General features: G+C 52.5%; 2 protein-coding genes across 31 annotated transcripts in view; one reads left to right on the top strand and one right to left on the bottom strand.

Annotated features, from left to right (window-relative positions):
- Coq8a (coenzyme Q8A) overlaps positions 1–11,599 on the top strand; it is a 28,856-nt gene extending 17,257 nt beyond the window's left edge. For 2 of the 3 annotated variants that reach the window (XM_087581270.1, NM_001429620.1), the window contains exons 5-15: positions 3,540–3,614; positions 6,256–6,378; positions 7,926–8,011; positions 8,148–8,288; positions 8,639–8,720; positions 8,830–8,923; positions 9,092–9,233; positions 9,437–9,544; positions 9,682–9,747; positions 9,941–10,027; positions 10,800–11,599. In XM_087581270.1, the coding sequence (XP_087437396.1) occupies positions 3,540–3,614; positions 6,256–6,378; positions 7,926–8,011; positions 8,148–8,288; positions 8,639–8,720; positions 8,830–8,923; positions 9,092–9,233; positions 9,437–9,544; positions 9,682–9,747; positions 9,941–10,027; positions 10,800–11,087 (1,292 nt within the window). In that variant the 3' untranslated portion in view covers positions 11,088–11,599. The remainder of the gene's footprint in view (positions 1–3,539; positions 3,615–6,255; positions 6,379–7,925; positions 8,012–8,147; positions 8,289–8,638; positions 8,721–8,829; positions 8,924–9,091; positions 9,234–9,436; positions 9,545–9,681; positions 9,748–9,940; positions 10,028–10,799) is intronic. The other variant, NM_001013185.1, reaches the window with a different exon arrangement.
- A 998-nt stretch (positions 11,600–12,597) lies between these two features.
- Cdc42bpa (CDC42 binding protein kinase alpha) overlaps positions 12,598–16,264 on the bottom strand; it is a 220,323-nt gene continuing 216,656 nt past the window's right edge. For 27 of the 28 annotated variants that reach the window (XR_015635049.1, XR_015635050.1, XR_015635051.1 and 24 more), the window contains one exon: positions 12,605–16,180. Coding sequence is in view for 22 of the 28 variants with exons in the window: in XM_087579838.1 (XP_087435964.1) it covers positions 16,049–16,180 (132 nt within the window). In the remaining 6 variants the exon portion in view is untranslated. Of the gene's footprint in view, positions 16,181–16,264 lie in introns of all 28 variants that reach the window. The other variant, NM_053657.2, reaches the window with a different exon arrangement.

Genomic DNA, 16,264 nt, shown 5'->3' with positions numbered 1-16,264 from the left:
TCCTTGTTTTTAGGCAAGCAGCCTTTGACCCTACCATCCCTGTGCTCTTCTGGAATGGCACTGAGTGTGTGGACACACTGCTCACTCACCTGCAAAGGTCTTGTTGAGAGCGCTGGCCATTTGCAGCAGGGTCCTGTGATGTGGGTTCTGGGTGCAGTTTATGAAGCTTTAGCACTCCTCTGGGGTTCTCCAGGTCCAGGCACTGTAAACAGCAAAAGACCAGCTTTGCTGGCTTGTTTCGCTTACTGGCCGTGGAGCAATGGCTGCGTAACAGTTCTGGAAGGTCATGACAGAGCTGGTGCTGAGTTGGCCAGGGAGGCCCAGGACCTTCTGTCTTCCCTTTCCTGGCAAGTACTTCCTCTTGTATATCTGTCTGTATCAGTTATTTTCTTTTCTCTCCATTGTTGCCAAACCTGTGGCCGAAACAACAGGCAGGTTCAGAAGGTTCAAGCTGTGGGCACTGTTTCTGGATCTTCAGTGAAGCAGTCTGTCATGGTGCTTGTGGTGTGGGGTAGAGCAGATTCTTCACTGAATCTGACAGGAACATGCTGGGAATGGCTGCTGCTCTGTACAGATTCAGAGATGGAGCTGAGCACAGACCTCTGTCCTGTGCAGGGACATCTGAGCTGCCTGCCCGATAAGTAGGCACCCATCTTCCCGCCTAGCAGCAGAGGACCTGGGAGAAGACACCTCAGGGAGCTTTGCCTCTTCCTTTTTGTTCCTCTTCCTCTTCTTCCTGGGCTGCAGCTCCTGTGGGGGAGGCTGCTGTTGGATGGCAGGTATTCATCAGAAGTAGGCTGTTAGTACCCACGCAAAGGACACTAGCCATGTGTATTAATTAAAGTGGGGTTTAGGGCTGAGGATGTGGTGTAAGGAGCGGAGATCTTACCTAGCACACACACGACCCTGGGTTCTTCCTGAGTGCAGGTAGGGCCTGGCCTACAGGGCCTGGTGTCTCAGTGCTCTTGTCTGGTTGCTTCTGCAGAGGCCCTTTCCAGCCTGTGTTGTAAACAGGCCCTGAGATTTCAGCAGGCAGAGCAGCACCAGCGGGAGTGTGGCCTGCTCTCCATCACCCAGCCTGCTCATGAAGGCCCCTGTTGATAAAAGCCTTGCTCTTCCCACATGTGCTAATGGTAGGGAGTGGAGTGACTGCTTCTCTGGTGACCTCCAGAGGGGACCTGAGAGTGGAGAGGCTAGGAGAGGCTCCCGAGTTACCCAGAATAGGCTCCCAACCTGCACACTGTACCTTTGCTTTGCCTGCGGGAGAGTTCTGTGCCCTGTCACTTCCCTTCCTTGATGGCAAACCATCTTTACTGAGAAGTACTAGGGCTTTCTGTGTATGGGCAGTGTGCTGCTACAGGCCAGGAGGAAGGTCAAACTGCCAGCAGTGACTCTCTCTCAGGGACACGTGGAGAACAAGCCTTCTAGACACATCACAGTAGGAGAGGCTGTGTGAGGTCCTTGGGTGCAGGAGCAGGGTACCTGAAGTTCCCCTCATCGCAGAGTTAGTTACCCCAGGTTTACCTGGCTCTGGATGAAGGCTGAGCTGGGCAGGGGATTCCAAGAATCACATACCAGGCCTGGGTTCAGAGAACCTGGGAGGCCAAGAGCATGATGGCTATCTGGGTGAGCGTGTTCTTACCTCCTGATCTGCCTGCCGTGGGAGCCTGTCCCTCTGTTGGCAGCTCCTGGGTCTGGTGCAGCAACTGAAGGAGCCAGAGGCCTCTTTTCTAGAATGTTCCTTCATACATTTGTTTAATATCCCCCAACCCCATTGTAGAATTTGTGTTTTGCCTGGGAGCCCAGAAACACCCAAAAACTGTTTGACAGAACGCTGAGCCCAGCCAGGGTACGCTTAGGATCTGAGTGCTGTATGTGCAGCTGAACAAGCCCATGACTGGGGATGCTGCCTGCCTTTTCTGTGGGCTTGTCTCAGGGCTTGCTCTAAGCTGAAAGGGCTCCAGAGGGACATTGCTGAAGGTTAGTGCTGCCTGGCCTCCTTTCTTTTGCTAAGTTAGATATTGTGGGAGGTACGGCGAGGAAGGCAGATGGTGGGAAGTTAATGTTTAATCAGTGCCCATGGCCCTCTAGAGTGGCCTGGGTAGGAGGAGTGTTAAAGGGTTGGTGCCTGCCCCACCAGGCATCCACAGTGGTACCCCTGTCCCAGGGCACCGGCCTGTTATGTTTGTCTCTGTGGCTGCTTCCAGTTTGGCTTGTGTGTCCCATTTGTACTATGCACGTACCTTCCCACAGGATTTGAAAACAGTGCACACACCCAAGATGGAAAATGCTTTCCGTTTTTATGTTGGCTTCTATTTTGAATATGGTAGGCTAAATGCATTAGAGTTTATTCGCCATGTTTCTTCTCATCTTTTTTTAATGGCCTCCAGAAATCTTAAAAGTCATGCATGTAGTTGACACAGACTTCCTTTGTCACCCCTGGCCTGACTGTTTTGAATAAACAAGTGGTTTTGTTGCCGTGCCTTAGACCTGAGAGAGGGCACTTGACGCCTTTGGTTCTCTTAGTGACCTCTGAGGTAGGAGCTGCTGTAAGGGTGGGCAAAGTAGAGCATGCAGTGACACCTAGTGGCGGGTAAATATAGTATTAAATGTATAAAAGAATTACCTTTTAATTATAAGCATTTAAAAAATTACTTGAGTGGGGTTTTTTTGTTCGTTTTTTTGTTTTTGTTAAGACAAGGTCACCATATGTACTCCTGGATATCCTGGAATTTTCTTTGTATCCTTGGGTGACCTTGAGCCTCAGCCTCCAAAATGCTAGGATAACAGCATGTGTGGTCACACACAACTTTTTGCCAAATCTAGCGTTTTTCTTTAATGCATTACTGTTGTAGAAAGGCTGGAGAATGGCTTCATACCCCTCACCCTGTCTCTGAGTGGCATGCCTGTCCTGTACAGCCTTTGGGAAGGGAGCTCCCAGGAAGGTGTGGTCCCTGAGCCAGACTCCCAGGCTTTCTGTCTGGCCTCCGTCATACCTGCTGGGAGGAAAGACTCCAGGGCTGCTGTTCTCAGTCACTGCCAGTGCTGCCAGCATGGGAGGGGAGGTGGGGCAGGGTCTGTCCTGGCCCCATGGACTTCAGCCGGGACGCCCCATTGTTGTGGACCATCCCAGCTTTTACTGCTATCTGTTTTATATCAATAGAGTGATAACTTAGAACATTTAAGACTACTGGTGCTCTTGCACCTTGAGTGAGCGGTCGTCTTCCCTAGTTGTATGGCCAGGAAGTGGTCCACAGACCAGGCCTGCTCCACCTTCCCATTTATGTTGGTCCTTCCCAATATGGAGTCTGTGTGTTTTCATGAGTGTAGGTTGTCACAGGTGATGGCTGAGAGCTGTAAAGTCACAGGAGGCACTTACCCAGAGCTGACTGTTGTAAAACCACCAATGTGTGTTCTTACTTACTCCCTGTTCGGAATGTCTGGGTACCCAGTGAACACCAGAATACTGCAGGGTCCTCTGCCTGGGCTCAGCAGGCCTGGTCCCAGCCACTCAGGCACCTGCTTTCTTACCCTTCCAGGGCTGGCTGTAGGTCTGGGCTTTGGGGCTTTGGCTGAGGTTGCCAAGAAGAGTCTGCGTTCTGAGAACTCCACAGGTGAGCAGGGCCCTGGGAAGAAAGGGTGGATGACTGGAAGGTCAGTGTCCAGCCCACTTCCGTTCCGGGAATGTCAGCCACTAGTGACCACCCGATGCCCTGCCTGCAGGAGCCTCTGAAATGTAGTTCATGCACATAGTGTTCCTGGGGTTGAGTGACTGTTTGGTGGAGGGTTGGAGGGTTGGAGATGGCTCCCTCCTTCAGCCCCAGCTGATCTCTTAGCGCCCCCGGCTCACACTCATGCTACCACCAGCGGTGTGCACCTCCATACTCACTCCCTGCACGCCCACCTTCTGTTCCTACTCTCCTTTCCTGCCTGCTCCTGAGGACCTTCTGAACTATATTTTGTCTCCTCTGTCCGGTGGGTAGGGATGTGGGCATCGGGACAGGTGTATTGTGTCATTCCTTTGTTGAACATGGCTCAGAGAGGCTGGGACCGTTCCAGAGACTATTGTCTCTGAGACAAAGATCATACCACCTCTGTTCCCTGCCTCCCAGGGTCTGACCTGCCGGGTTTGCCTGGAACACAGGTTCAGGGACCACTGTGGCTGTACAGTCTAGAGATGTTCTGCATTCAGGCCCCACCAGAGCTGAGGGGTTTCCTGATGCTTAGATTCTGACTGGGGAAGGAGCCGTGGGATGTCATGTGAGCCCCTCTTTGAGGGTAGGTGGCTGGGAGTTTACCCAGTGGAGCCATTAGGGGTTCCTGTTAGTGCATTTCCCAAAGTACATTTGAGGTTGAGATTCTGGTCCTACTCAAGAACTGCAGTGTCATGAAGGTCCTCCCGGCTCTCACACCTATTCATGGTGTGAGACCTTGATACTCATGGTCCATGCTCTTGGGGCCTGTGGGGTGCACCACCTTCCCAGACAGCACTTCACTTGCGGAGTTCTCAGGCTCCAGTCCCAGGATGGACATCCTGTGTGTTCTTGGAAGGGACCCGAGAACAGGGGATTAGCATGGGTATTTTTAGTGCTGGTGCTTCAGTACTTTGGGATGTGAAGCTAGCTAGCTTTCCCAAGACCCAGCTCCCCTGCCAGCCACTTTCCTCCCTACCTTGTCTAAGAGGAGAAGAGGCCAGCCTGCCTTCAAGGGCAGAGCTGGTGTCCTTTCTCAGGGACTCTAGTGACGAGGCTTAGGTTCCCTTTGCCCTGCCAGTAGGTACTGAGGCTTTGGCCAGGGTAGATGGCCTTGGGAGATCCACCTGCTCTGGTTTCCTAACATGCCTCCTGCAATCCTGACCTTGATGGTGCTGTCCAGGCTAGCAAGCTTGCCTGGGAGACCCTGTCCTGCACTGACCACCGAGTCTCTGGCCTGGCCTGCCTGGTTCAGGCCATTCTGGGTAGGGGACATGCCTCAAGCCTGTGAGGATCAGCCCACTCAGGGTGGAGATGCCCAGGAAAGCCAACTGGGCCAGACACCAAGTTCCAGGGGATGGGACTCAGCTGAGGTGAGCAACAGCTTCCCTCCTTTGTCCTGGAATTCGTGTCCTTGCCTGTGTTCACTCCCTCTCCTATCTTCCTAGCCCTCAGTCCTGGGACCTGGGGATGACAGGGGAGACTGCCCCACTCCCGGCTTCTGCTCTTGTCAGGGTGCTTTCTGGGCCCACTTGTCCTGGATTGGTCCCACAGCAGTGTTTAAGTAGCTCTTGGAATAGCCCAGACTTCTGTGGAATGACCCTCCTACCCTGCATGTCTTGTCCTCCTGTTTGGACCAAGGAGTGAGCCTAAGCCCTCAGTGTGTCTGTCACTGGGGACTGGTAATTGAGGGCTCTAACTCTTCTCCTCATGGTAGCCTGCTTCTCTGGCTTGCCCAGCAGGCTGGGTTTTGCCTGATGCAAGAGCAGGTGTTAAGTCCTCTTCCTTGGCCTTCCAGGCCCATAGCTACAACTGAAGGAGCTGCCAGGTGCTGAGGGGCCAGGAAGACAGCCTCTCTGGGCCATGTTCAACAAAGGAATGACACAATACACCTGTCTAAACACACCCTCTAAACACTCTGTGCCCAGCTGCATGGCCCCCTGGCAGCACCCTGCATCCAACACCACCCTGAGAGTTGAACCTAGTCAAGGCTTAGACCCCTGTTTGTGTTCCTCCCTTGCCACAGGGTGGATTTGGCATGTGGGCAGAAGCAATGGTGCCCTTTGGCCACGCTGATGGTTGGCAGCAGGATGCATTTGGCACTGTTAGCTCCCTGGAGTCATTACCCAGCTGCTGCCACCTCTCTGTCCTAGAAGGGGTTGTCTTTGGGCCAGTTGGCTGTGCCAAGCTGTGGGACAGAGGGGAGAAACAATGCCCAAAGCCTGCCGTCCTTGACCCTTGCTGATGGAACCCTTCCTGCAGCCAAGACCCACGTGGTGCAGTGCACAGGCCCAGAAGACTGGTCAGCCAGCACAAGTAGGCAGAGGCTTGCGTATCTCCTAGCCCTCCTGCCTGCCAGACCTGACCCACCAGCAGGGGAGGCTGTCCTGGCTTTGGAGGACTATAGAGGATGTGCATATAGAGTTGAACTTTCCTTCCTGTTTCTGTGGATACTTAACAATTGTGTGTATATTGCCCGAGTCCCTATGCCCAGGCATCATGAAGGTTTCTTCCAGTCACCCTTCCTCATCCCTGAATGCATGTTGACCCCTCCTGTCCACAGGGAAGAAAGCTGTGCTGGATTCTAGCCCCTTCCTGTCAGAGGCGAATGCAGAGCGCATTGTGAGTACATTGTGCAAGGTGCGTGGGGCCGCACTGAAGCTGGGCCAGATGCTGAGCATCCAGGGTGAGTGGAGCTCAGTCCTGCACCGGCTGTGGCTATCACAATGGGGGGCAGAGTGGCTAGGTATGGGAACAGAGCTGCTGTGGCAGTCTGGGACACAGGGATGTTTAGGTCATCTTCAACAAGGGGCATGTTTCTTGACTCTGGGTAGGTGTTTTGAGAAACTGAGAGGTGGTCTCTAAGCCTGGCAACCTGGTCCACCATGCCTGCTCTGTTGGTCCCTGGAAACTAGTAGAGGAGCTTGCATTTCCGCTTTTTGGTCAGTGTGTGACCTCAGAGAAGGGGTGGGAGAAACTAGGCTGGCAGAGTGACGGGGAGGAGCTGCACTGGGCTCTGCAGTAGCTCTAAATGGGAAGGTGTAAGAGTGAGGTAAGCTTACTCCCTTGACCAGGTTCAACTCTCAGGGTGGTGTTGGATGCAGGGTGCTGCCAGGGGGCCATGCAGCTGGGCACAGAGTGTTTAGAGGGTGTGTGGACAGCACATAACTGAAGCCCAGTGTACTCACCTAGTGTGGTGTGGTGTCTGAGATTTAAGTGAAGGGAAATGCAGTGGGTGGGTAGGGTTAGGAGCTGTGCTGCAGGGCTAAGAGTGAGCAGGATTCCGGCTGGTAAAGCATGCGAGGGCCTGTGTTGTCTCACAGCTGTTAGCATTCCCAGGGCTTTTGAAAAAGCAAGCACATGAGGAGGACACTGTCATAGTTGTGTGTCTATTGCTGTGACAAGACACCATGACTAAGACAACTTAGAGGAGGAGGAGTTTGAGTCTGTGACCATCATGCAGAGAACCTGACAGTAGGCAGTCATGGCACCAGTGCAGTAGCCAAGAGCTTACATCTCAATGCATAATTATGAGGCAGAGGGAGGGGGAGAGGGAAACAAGGGGAGGAGGAGGAGGAGGAGGAGGAAGAGGAGGAGGAGGAGGAGGAGGAGGAGGAGAGAGACCTAACTGGGAATGGCTTGAGTTTTTGAAACCTCAAAGCCCACCTCCAGTGACACACCTCCTAATCCTTCCCAAACAGTTCCACTAGCTGGGGACTACGTATTTCAGTATATGAGCGAGGGTCACTGTCACTTAAACCACCCACTAGTCTGTTCGTGATAGTCCATGCAGCCACATTAGGCAGGAGGGAAGTACACAGGAAAGGGTCAGTCAGGTTATGGGCAATTTAAATTCGTCTCTTAGTTTTAAAAACATTGCCTCCTGGCTGCTCTCCTGGGGAGAAGAGGGGAGGGGAGGTGAGAAGAGGCGAAGCTGCTGGGAACTATATCTAAAGGCTTGTGCCTTGTTGTGTGGGTTGGTGTCTTACTAGCGTGCCCAGCAGAGAAGACCCCTGTCCCCATTACAGTCCCATTCTGGAGTCTGTGTGCCAGGAGGAAGTTGAGGCTGAATCTGTCATTGTGTCTTGAGTTTCAGGTTTCAGGGTGACAGAGGGTAAAGCTTGATAGCCCTGTTCTACCCAGGAGGCCACACCGACAAATAGTACCTGGGCAGCCCTATTGGCCTGTGTACATCCCTAATGGAAGCCCCATTCTGACTCTCTCGTCTTCCAGATGATGCCTTCATCAACCCTCACCTGGCCAAGATCTTTGAGCGGGTGAGGCAGAGCGCTGACTTCATGCCACTGAAACAGATGACGGTGAGGCTGGCAGGAGGTGGGCCAAGGGAACCACTGCTCCACCCTGGGCATCTAGGAGCAAGCTGTGGGGCAAGCTGGGTGCATATCAGGTACCCCAGGTGACCAGGCTGTGCTGTCTGCCCTGGCCTTTTTCCAGAAAACTCTCAACAATGACCTGGGCCCCCATTGGAGGGACAAGCTGGAGTACTTTGAAGAGCGGCCCTTTGCGGCTGCCTCCATAGGGCAGGTGCACCTGGCCCGTTTGAAGGGTGGCCGTGAGGTGGCCATGAAGATTCAGGTAGATGGCTCTGTGTGTCCTCCTAGGACTTGAGGGACACCTGAATTTCTGTTTTCAGCACCTGGCTGCACTGGGTGCTAGGAGAGTGTTGGCTAGACGAGGAATTAGAGGGACAAAGCTGCCTCCGGCAGTCTTGGTGCAGGGTGGCCTTCTGGGGGCCAGGCTGGAGCCAGGGCCTTTTCTGGGGAATGAGGAGAAATGGAGAGCAGCAGGGTGGTATGGGTCAGATTATGGCAACCTTTCAGTCTTGGCTCTATTGCTTCCATGCTGGCCAGATATGGCTGGGAAGCTAATGGGCAGGGTAGCCTGCCCTGTTGCCTTCCTAGGTAACTTCCCTTCTTTCCCTGCAGTACCCTGGTGTGGCCCAGAGCATTAACAGTGACGTCAACAACCTCATGGCTGTGCTGAACATGAGTAACATGCTTCCAGAAGGTCAGGCTGGGCTGTAGGCATGAGGAAGAGGGTGGTGGGCCCTTGCGTTTGGTGCCAGGGGAAAGCCCCCCAGGGTCCCTTCTTCCACCTGATGACCATTCTGCCGCAGGCCTGTTCCCAGAGCACCTGATTGATGTGCTGAGGCGGGAGCTTACCCTTGAGTGTGACTACCAGCGGGAGGCTGCCTATGCCAAGAAGTTCAGGTGTGGCTCTTATGGGGACCCAGGAGGCTGAGGGGCACCCAAGTGGGCAGGCATATCTGTTTTTAAGGGTGGATGGCCCTAGGCCAGGGTGTGGCCACATCCTCCCCACTACAGAGTGGGTTTCCCTGTGGTGGGGTCAAGAGCAGATGGAGCTCCCTCTCCACACAGGGAGCTGCTGAAGGACCACCCCTTCTTCTATGTGCCTGAGATTGTGGACGAGCTGTGCAGCCCCCATGTGCTGACCACAGAGCTGATAACAGGCTTCCCCCTGGACCAGGCAGAAGGGCTGAGCCAGGAAGTGCGGAATGAGGTGTGCCCAGTCATGCTGCCCTGCTGTGCTGGGAACCTAGTGGTGTGAACAGAGACCTGAAGCTCTCTCTGGGAGGGGTGGACAAGGGGTAGTCACTGCATCTTTCTCGTGGGGCAGCACACTGGGAGCAGTTAGGGTGGGATTTAGGAGGCCAAGACTTTTAGTTTGTGTTGCCTGACCTAGGTCCCCCATCCCATCCCCAGATCTGCTACAACATTTTGGTGCTGTGCCTGAGGGAGCTGTTTGAGTTCCATGTCATGCAGACTGACCCCAACTGGTCCAATTTCTTTTATGACCCTCAGCAGCACAAGGTAAGCCCCAGCCCGAGCCTCGTGTGAAGGTTATCAGCAGAGAGCTGGGCTCCTACCCTGAAGAGAGCCTCTTCCTCTCTGCCCTCTGCTTACCAGCACCACAGGGCAAAGTGTCAGTGTTGTGTCTCCATCTGTAGGTGGCTCTCCTGGACTTTGGGGCAACTCGAGAATATGACCGATCCTTTACTGACCTCTACATTCAGGTAAGAACAGGAATGGGGCCCTGACCCATGTATTTCAAAGACCAAGAGCCAGAGCTCTTGAAAGTGTGGCAGAGCTACCTGGAGCTGGCCACAGCCTGTCAGGTCCACCTAGCTGGCTCTGATCCCAGGCCAGGGGTTGGGAAGCACTTGGGAGAACTGGGTAGGGTAGGCTGAGCCAATCTGCTCTTCCTAGGTCATCCGGGCTGCTGCTGACCAGGACAGGGAGGCAGTGCTGAAGAAGTCCATAGAGATGAAGTTCCTCACTGGTTATGAGGTCAAGGTGAGCCAACTACCCAGGCCCATTGGGAAGTTCAGGCTCAGCTTCCTGTAGGGAGCATTGTGTCTCCTCCCCTTGGTACTGAAGAACCAGCTACTCTTGGGGGCCTCCTTAGGGAGTATGTAGGGTAGAGCAGGACTGTTCTGCTTAGAGTTTACCTGGTGCTGCCTGCCCACCCTGGTCACCAAGAGGCAGGGGATGGCTTGCTTGGATGGATAGAGACAGAAGCCTTTAGAGCCTTTCTACTCAGCAACTGTCAGGGAGTTCACACCTAGAAGAAGTACATCAGGATGGGTGGCCCTCCTTCAAATCCTTCCCACTGTTTAAGATGGCCACTTGCTTCCTCTGTCACAGACCTGGGTGCCCCTTGTACCTCCAGTGCTCTGTTGGTGACAGTCACTTCTCACGTATCCTGTGTCTGACAGGTGACTACTACCATGTGCTAGAACTAGGCAGGCTCCCACAACAATCTCCACAGTGGCTAAACTTGGCACTGCCTATTCTGTGATCTGTGCTTTTGGCTAGAACAACTTTGTAAAGACAGAAGTGGATGCTGTGGGAGGAACCCTGCACTCTACTGTGTGTCACATGTGGTCTTGTGTCTGCCCTGCTCATGAGGGTTGATATTACTTATTGCTGCTGTTTACAAACCAAAGTCATCTGTCACCGCCGATGTCCTCCAGACCCAAGAACTTGGTGCTGAGATCAGAGCTGTGGTAGGACCTGGGTCTGGAGGCTTCTGACCCAGGCATTTCTGCCCTTCGTCTTGATACAGGCCATGGAGGATGCCCACCTGGATGCCATTCTCATCCTGGGGGAGGCCTTTGCTTCGGAAGAGCCCTTTGACTTCGGCACGCAGAGCACCACTGAGAAGATCCATAACCTGATCCCCATCATGCTGAAGCACCGCCTCATCCCGCCTCCTGAGGAGACCTACTCTCTGCACCGCAAGATGGGGGGCTCTTTCCTCATCTGTTCCAAGCTGAAGGCCTGCTTCCCCTGCAAGGCCATGTTTGAGGAAGCGTACAGTAACTACTGCAGGATGAAGTCTGGGCTGCAGTAGGTGAGGCTTGGGCCGGGCTAACTGGGGTCGTGCCCTCCTTCAGGCTCAGCCAAGCAGAGGCAGGATGTGGGCAGGGACAGGGACCCACAGCCTCCATGACTGGGAAGAGAGCACTGCAGACTCTGCTGCTGCTGCTGCTGTCCAGTGCAGACAAAAAGGCAGCTGCTTTGCCATCTCCTCCTGCTGTGGATGTACAACAGGAGCATGGGACAAAGCAGTGCTCAGCTCAGCTCAGCCACCTTTGGGGTCTAGTTGGCCATGCAGAGTGAATTGTGTGTTTCTGGGTGAGCTTATGTCCCTGCCCTTTGCCACCCGAGCTCAGTCTCAGCATGGACAACAGACCCTGTTAAAAGCAGGGCCGACAACTGGATGAGCAGCAGGCCTCTAGCATGTCCCAGGAAAGGTAGTTACTACCCCACCCCAGGGGATCAGCATAGGCTCTTTGTTTGTATGTCTTGTAATTACACGTTCATACCTTTGCATTCAATAAAGAAGTGTGCTGGGGACTGCCATTTCCTATGTGTTCCATGGATCCTGGAGATGAGTGGCCCCACTTATGACCTGGGTGGTGTGGTCTTTATCGATAAAGGTCTCTGATCCGGAATATATGTTGCTCTTGTGGAAACAGACCATGGCAACATAGGCAGATATTAAGAATTTCCATGTATTCGTGTCTCATTAATGGCACTGGGTATTCTTACAGGGTGAGGTGAGTGTTCTACCACCGTTGTACCTGAGCCCTCTTACTTTTGAGACAGGATCTCATCAGATTGCTCAGGCGGGCCTTGAACTTGTAATCCTCCTCCAACCCCCCACCCCCACCCCATAACCTCCCCCTTCCCTGGCCAAGTATTAGGATCACAGGTTTGAGCCACCAAGCTTCCTAGGCATTTTAGAGCAAAGAAGCTTGTGGGCTCAGTGGCTGTGGAACAGGCACTGCGAGGTGGGACCAGGACCTGGATAGGAGCAGTGTGTCCTAGAAGCCCATGCTAAGTCTGCCCTGGCTCACTGCCACCCCACCCCGCACTGGGCTCACCTTGCTTAAGTTTTACCTGAACATGGTATTCCTGTCCATTTCTTTGTGGGATGTTTGCCAAGTCCTGGACTCCACAGATGTTGCCTTTGAAGCCCAGTGTAGGACTTCAGTTGCAGTTTTGGGGGTCTCTGATAAGGTCACCCAGCCTTGCCTGTGTGCCAGCTGTACCATTCAAACTCAAAAACAGATCCAACTCCTAGGCCCATGCTGCAGCCAGACAACCCTGAGTCTTAAGTGCCTGTGGAGTGTGGCCCAGGAGCCAGAAGCAGTGTCTGGGGAGTTCTCTTCAGAGAGAGGAGTTGAGCACTTCTGTGGATTTGAATGTTATTCTTACCTGAGCTCCAAGACCCAGATCAAACCCCAGGGGCAAACTGACCTGTGTCCTCTGGCATATATAGAAGAGGTCCAGGGGAGGGACCAGAGAGCCAGGATCACCTCATACTCTTCACATAGGGAAAGAAAAAGACAAAACACTCAATGCTAACAGTTCCTTATTTATTGCAGTACATCAAAGTCTGGTTAATTAGGTGATACCAACATAAAATATTGGTGAGAAATCCTTTGTTACATTTTTGACCACCCCACCTTAAATAGTTCTGTGCAAAAGGATCCACGTCATAGTTTGGTAGCAGATGCTGTCAGGAAATTCCCTAGGACATCAGGGACGAAACCAAACCACGTGAGTGCTAAGAGGCCAAAGCAGTATCTTCCCTTCCACACACACACTGGTCAGCAAAACATTCTGAACAAAAATGATCGCGCTGAGACCATGCAAAACTGTACAATAATATTACAATGAGAAAAAATCCTAGACATTTATAAAATAAATGTTACACTATCAAATAAGAAGGTCATTTTGTTTTCAGTGGCATCGAGGCTGACTTATGGCAGTCAGTCTAAAACTGAAGTAGGGCTCTGTGTAACGCTGTCCCTGGGACGGGAGCGAGTGCTGGAGCTGGCAGGAGACTCACTGCAGCAGGGCTCTGCGAGGAACTCTGGCCTTGTGAAACTGAAGGTTCCAACAAGGTCTGAGCCACGCCAAGGGGACAAGGAGATGCTACGCAGCAAGGCCAAGTGGGACTGGAAGGGGCCAGTGGTCTTGGGCTATGGCAGAGTATGACCTGCGGCAGGGTGTCCGCTGTGTTAAGTGCACCTGTACTCAGGGTGCACTGAGCTGTGAGAACTCAATCTGTGGTCACTGCCAAGGCTGCATGTGGGCTGCTGCACTGGGAATGGAGGCTGCGCCTCTGCCCTGGCTTCTCTGTAGTGATACCTGAGGACACACACAAGGCAGCCAAACTTGCCTAGAAATAAATGTGGCCACTAAGTTAACAAAATGTCAGGATTCCAACATGAAAGAGGAGTAGCTGAGGAAGGGCTGGTGGGAAAGACAGGAATTCCAGATGCTTTCCCTAAGCTTGGCTATAGGAATTCATTGGAAAGCCAAACGGGTCATTTGCAGTTACCCCCTCCAGCCCACCCCCACAGTCTTAAAGCTGTGCTCACTGGGATAGAACACAAATGGCTAAGCACAGGGAATGTGCGTACGAACTAAAATCACACACACATGATCTGCTTTAGCAATCATTGATAGGAAGGCTCTTGTTTTTGGCAAAAACTAAAACCAAATCCTATGTTTTATATACTCACCCAAAAATCACCTAACAGATTAGCAAGGATTCAAAGGGTCAGTAGCATACAGGTTGGACAACATAGCACCAAATAGTAACCCACAGACACTGTACCAGAAATCAATGTTTTCCCCCCATTTCCAGATCAATTCCTGCTGCTACACACTTTCAAATACCTTGCATGGGGTAGGGAGAGTGACCTGAAGAAGGGCCTAAGGCCTTGACTGGAATCTTTGTTATTGGCTGCTCTGAGGAATCTTTATTTCTGTCTTCTAGAAACCTATTAGTAACCTTTGCCCGTCCTTTCCCCCAGCTTCGGACAGGAACACTCTTCACATAAGGCTGGATGAGTCCGGTAAGACCATTCTCATTACTAGAACTCCACCTCACACTGTGGGCCAGCAGGGCTGCAGTTAGGAGGCCTGGTTCTTTGACTGCAGTGGGAAATCCACCAGTCCACAGGGGTCCTTGGGGAGGAGCTGGACTTTGGGGATGCAGAGGCTCTGACTAATTCTAAAGGGTTCTTTCACAAACAAGCACCTGTAAGCAACAAAAGTTCACAACTGGTTGTCAGCTACAAACCAAGGCTCAGGGTGCGGTTCAGTCTGTCTCAGCCTGGTCAGGTTTCTGCTGAGGGAAGGAGAAAGAAGGAGCGGACAGAGGGGAGAGGAGCCAGCTTTCAGGCAAAGTGCCAAGTTCAACCAGATAGAATAGGGCTCTGACCAAACTAAAGATCTGGCCCTTGTTTTGGGTGTTCACATTTTTATATGATGTTTTCTCAAAAGAATAAACATTCAGATTAGAATGACACAGTGCCCGCCCAAAAGAAAACCTGCTCGAGTTGGAGCTGGAGGCTCTAGGGTATCTGTCAAAGCTGCTGCTTATAAAGCCCCCAGTGGGAGTGCTTCTGTGACCATCTCTCCTCCCTGAACTCTCTAACACCTTCCATAAAGCTGTGTGACTGGGGAGTCTGACCCACAAGGCCTGGCAGCATGATGTGCCAAAGGTCAGCATGCTGGGTAGGTTAGCAACTTTGGAAATCTATTTTAGATGTGGCTTAAAGTGGGGGAGAAACAGTGGCTTTTCCAGCCCCAGAGGTGTGAGAATTAAGAGTGGCAGGGCCTCTTCCCTCACAGGGGCACTTTCTGCCTTTTCCTTCCCATGTTCTTAGCTGGTGAGACGTGTGAGTAGAGGAGTCCTGGTCTTCTCTTGTTTCTTGGGACAAGTGCAGCAGCGGCAGCAGATACCCAGAGGGAAAGTTGGCTCACAATTCATGGTGGCCAGCACAGCCCAGGCCCCACCTCATGTCGCCTCATGTGGGAAGGCATATTTGGTTAAGGCTGTTTAAGTCTATGCTTCTGAGGTTTCACATGATTTAGTAAGGAGAGACTTTGCCAGCAGTGTGTTCTCATCCACTCTTAACCAAACAGGGAAGGTGTGCTTAGTCCAGAGACTCCTCACTGCAACCTAGAGAGGGGCAGAGTTTAGCCAGCACAAAAAAAGCAGCTGCATGAACCATTCCATGATCCTTAGAAGCCACGGATTTCCTGTTACTATGGGACGGGCTGGAAGGTGACAACCGTTTGACTGTTCACCTGTGGGTGGGGGACACGTTCTAACATCACTGGAGAAAGAACGCCTTGGGGAGCAAGTGTGCCTCTGGAGTGGCTTCAACACCACCGGTGGTGTCCAGGTCACATCCACCAAGGGTACTAATCTCCAGACATTAGACTTCCCTGTGACCTCAGCCTGCCTAGGCTTGAGGACAGACACCACCGGGACCTGACTTCTGTTGTCTTTATAAATGTCACTTGAGGCCTTTCTACCCTGTATTATGACTTAGCTGGGAAACAGATAAGAAACAACACTTTTTTTTTTTAAATTAAATGATCTTTCTTATATACGCATCCATCTTTCATCGAACACAAGAGATGCTTCTTTGACTATTTACATTCAGTATTTAACGTCTACATCTATGTATTTATTTAAACTCTGTATTGTAGTAAAATATGCATTGTTTTAATTCATGAGGGTTTATTTCCTGGCAACAGTCAGCTGACGCTCATGGAGGCTGCTGGGCGCTACGTGAGGGCTACGGTGAGAACACAACCGGTCTACTCTTAGCGCTGCGTCTGCGCAGTCTGTCTACAGAAGCTACCTGGGGGTTGGGGGAAGGGTGAAGCGGGCCTGGCTGTGAAGGAATCCTCGGTGCAGCAGTGTGGAAGGTGATGCTGCTGCCAGGCGCGTTGTCAGAGTGGGAGGGCAGGGTCCCTGCCTGGAGTCACTGGTCCTGCTCATGGATCCCAGCTCCCACGGTCTGTGCTCTCCAAGGAGAGGCTCTTGGTCTTTCGGGGTGAAACGGGGCTTGGGGGGCTGCTCAGGTTAGAGCTGTTGGAAGCTGTGGAATGCCTTGGAGAATCAGAGTCCTGCAAAACAAAGCGCTGGTGAGAAGCGGGGGGACAACAGAGGACACCGTCCCAGGCCTCCAGTGCCCACACCCACCCCAGCAC

This window comes from Rattus norvegicus, chromosome 13 (assembly GCF_021556685.1).
Source record: "Rattus norvegicus strain SHRSP/BbbUtx chromosome 13, alternate assembly SHRSP_T2T, whole genome shotgun sequence".
In the NCBI taxonomy this organism is placed as follows: Eukaryota; Metazoa; Chordata; class Mammalia; order Rodentia; family Muridae; genus Rattus; species Rattus norvegicus.
This window is presented reverse-complemented; position numbering and strand designations above follow the sequence as displayed.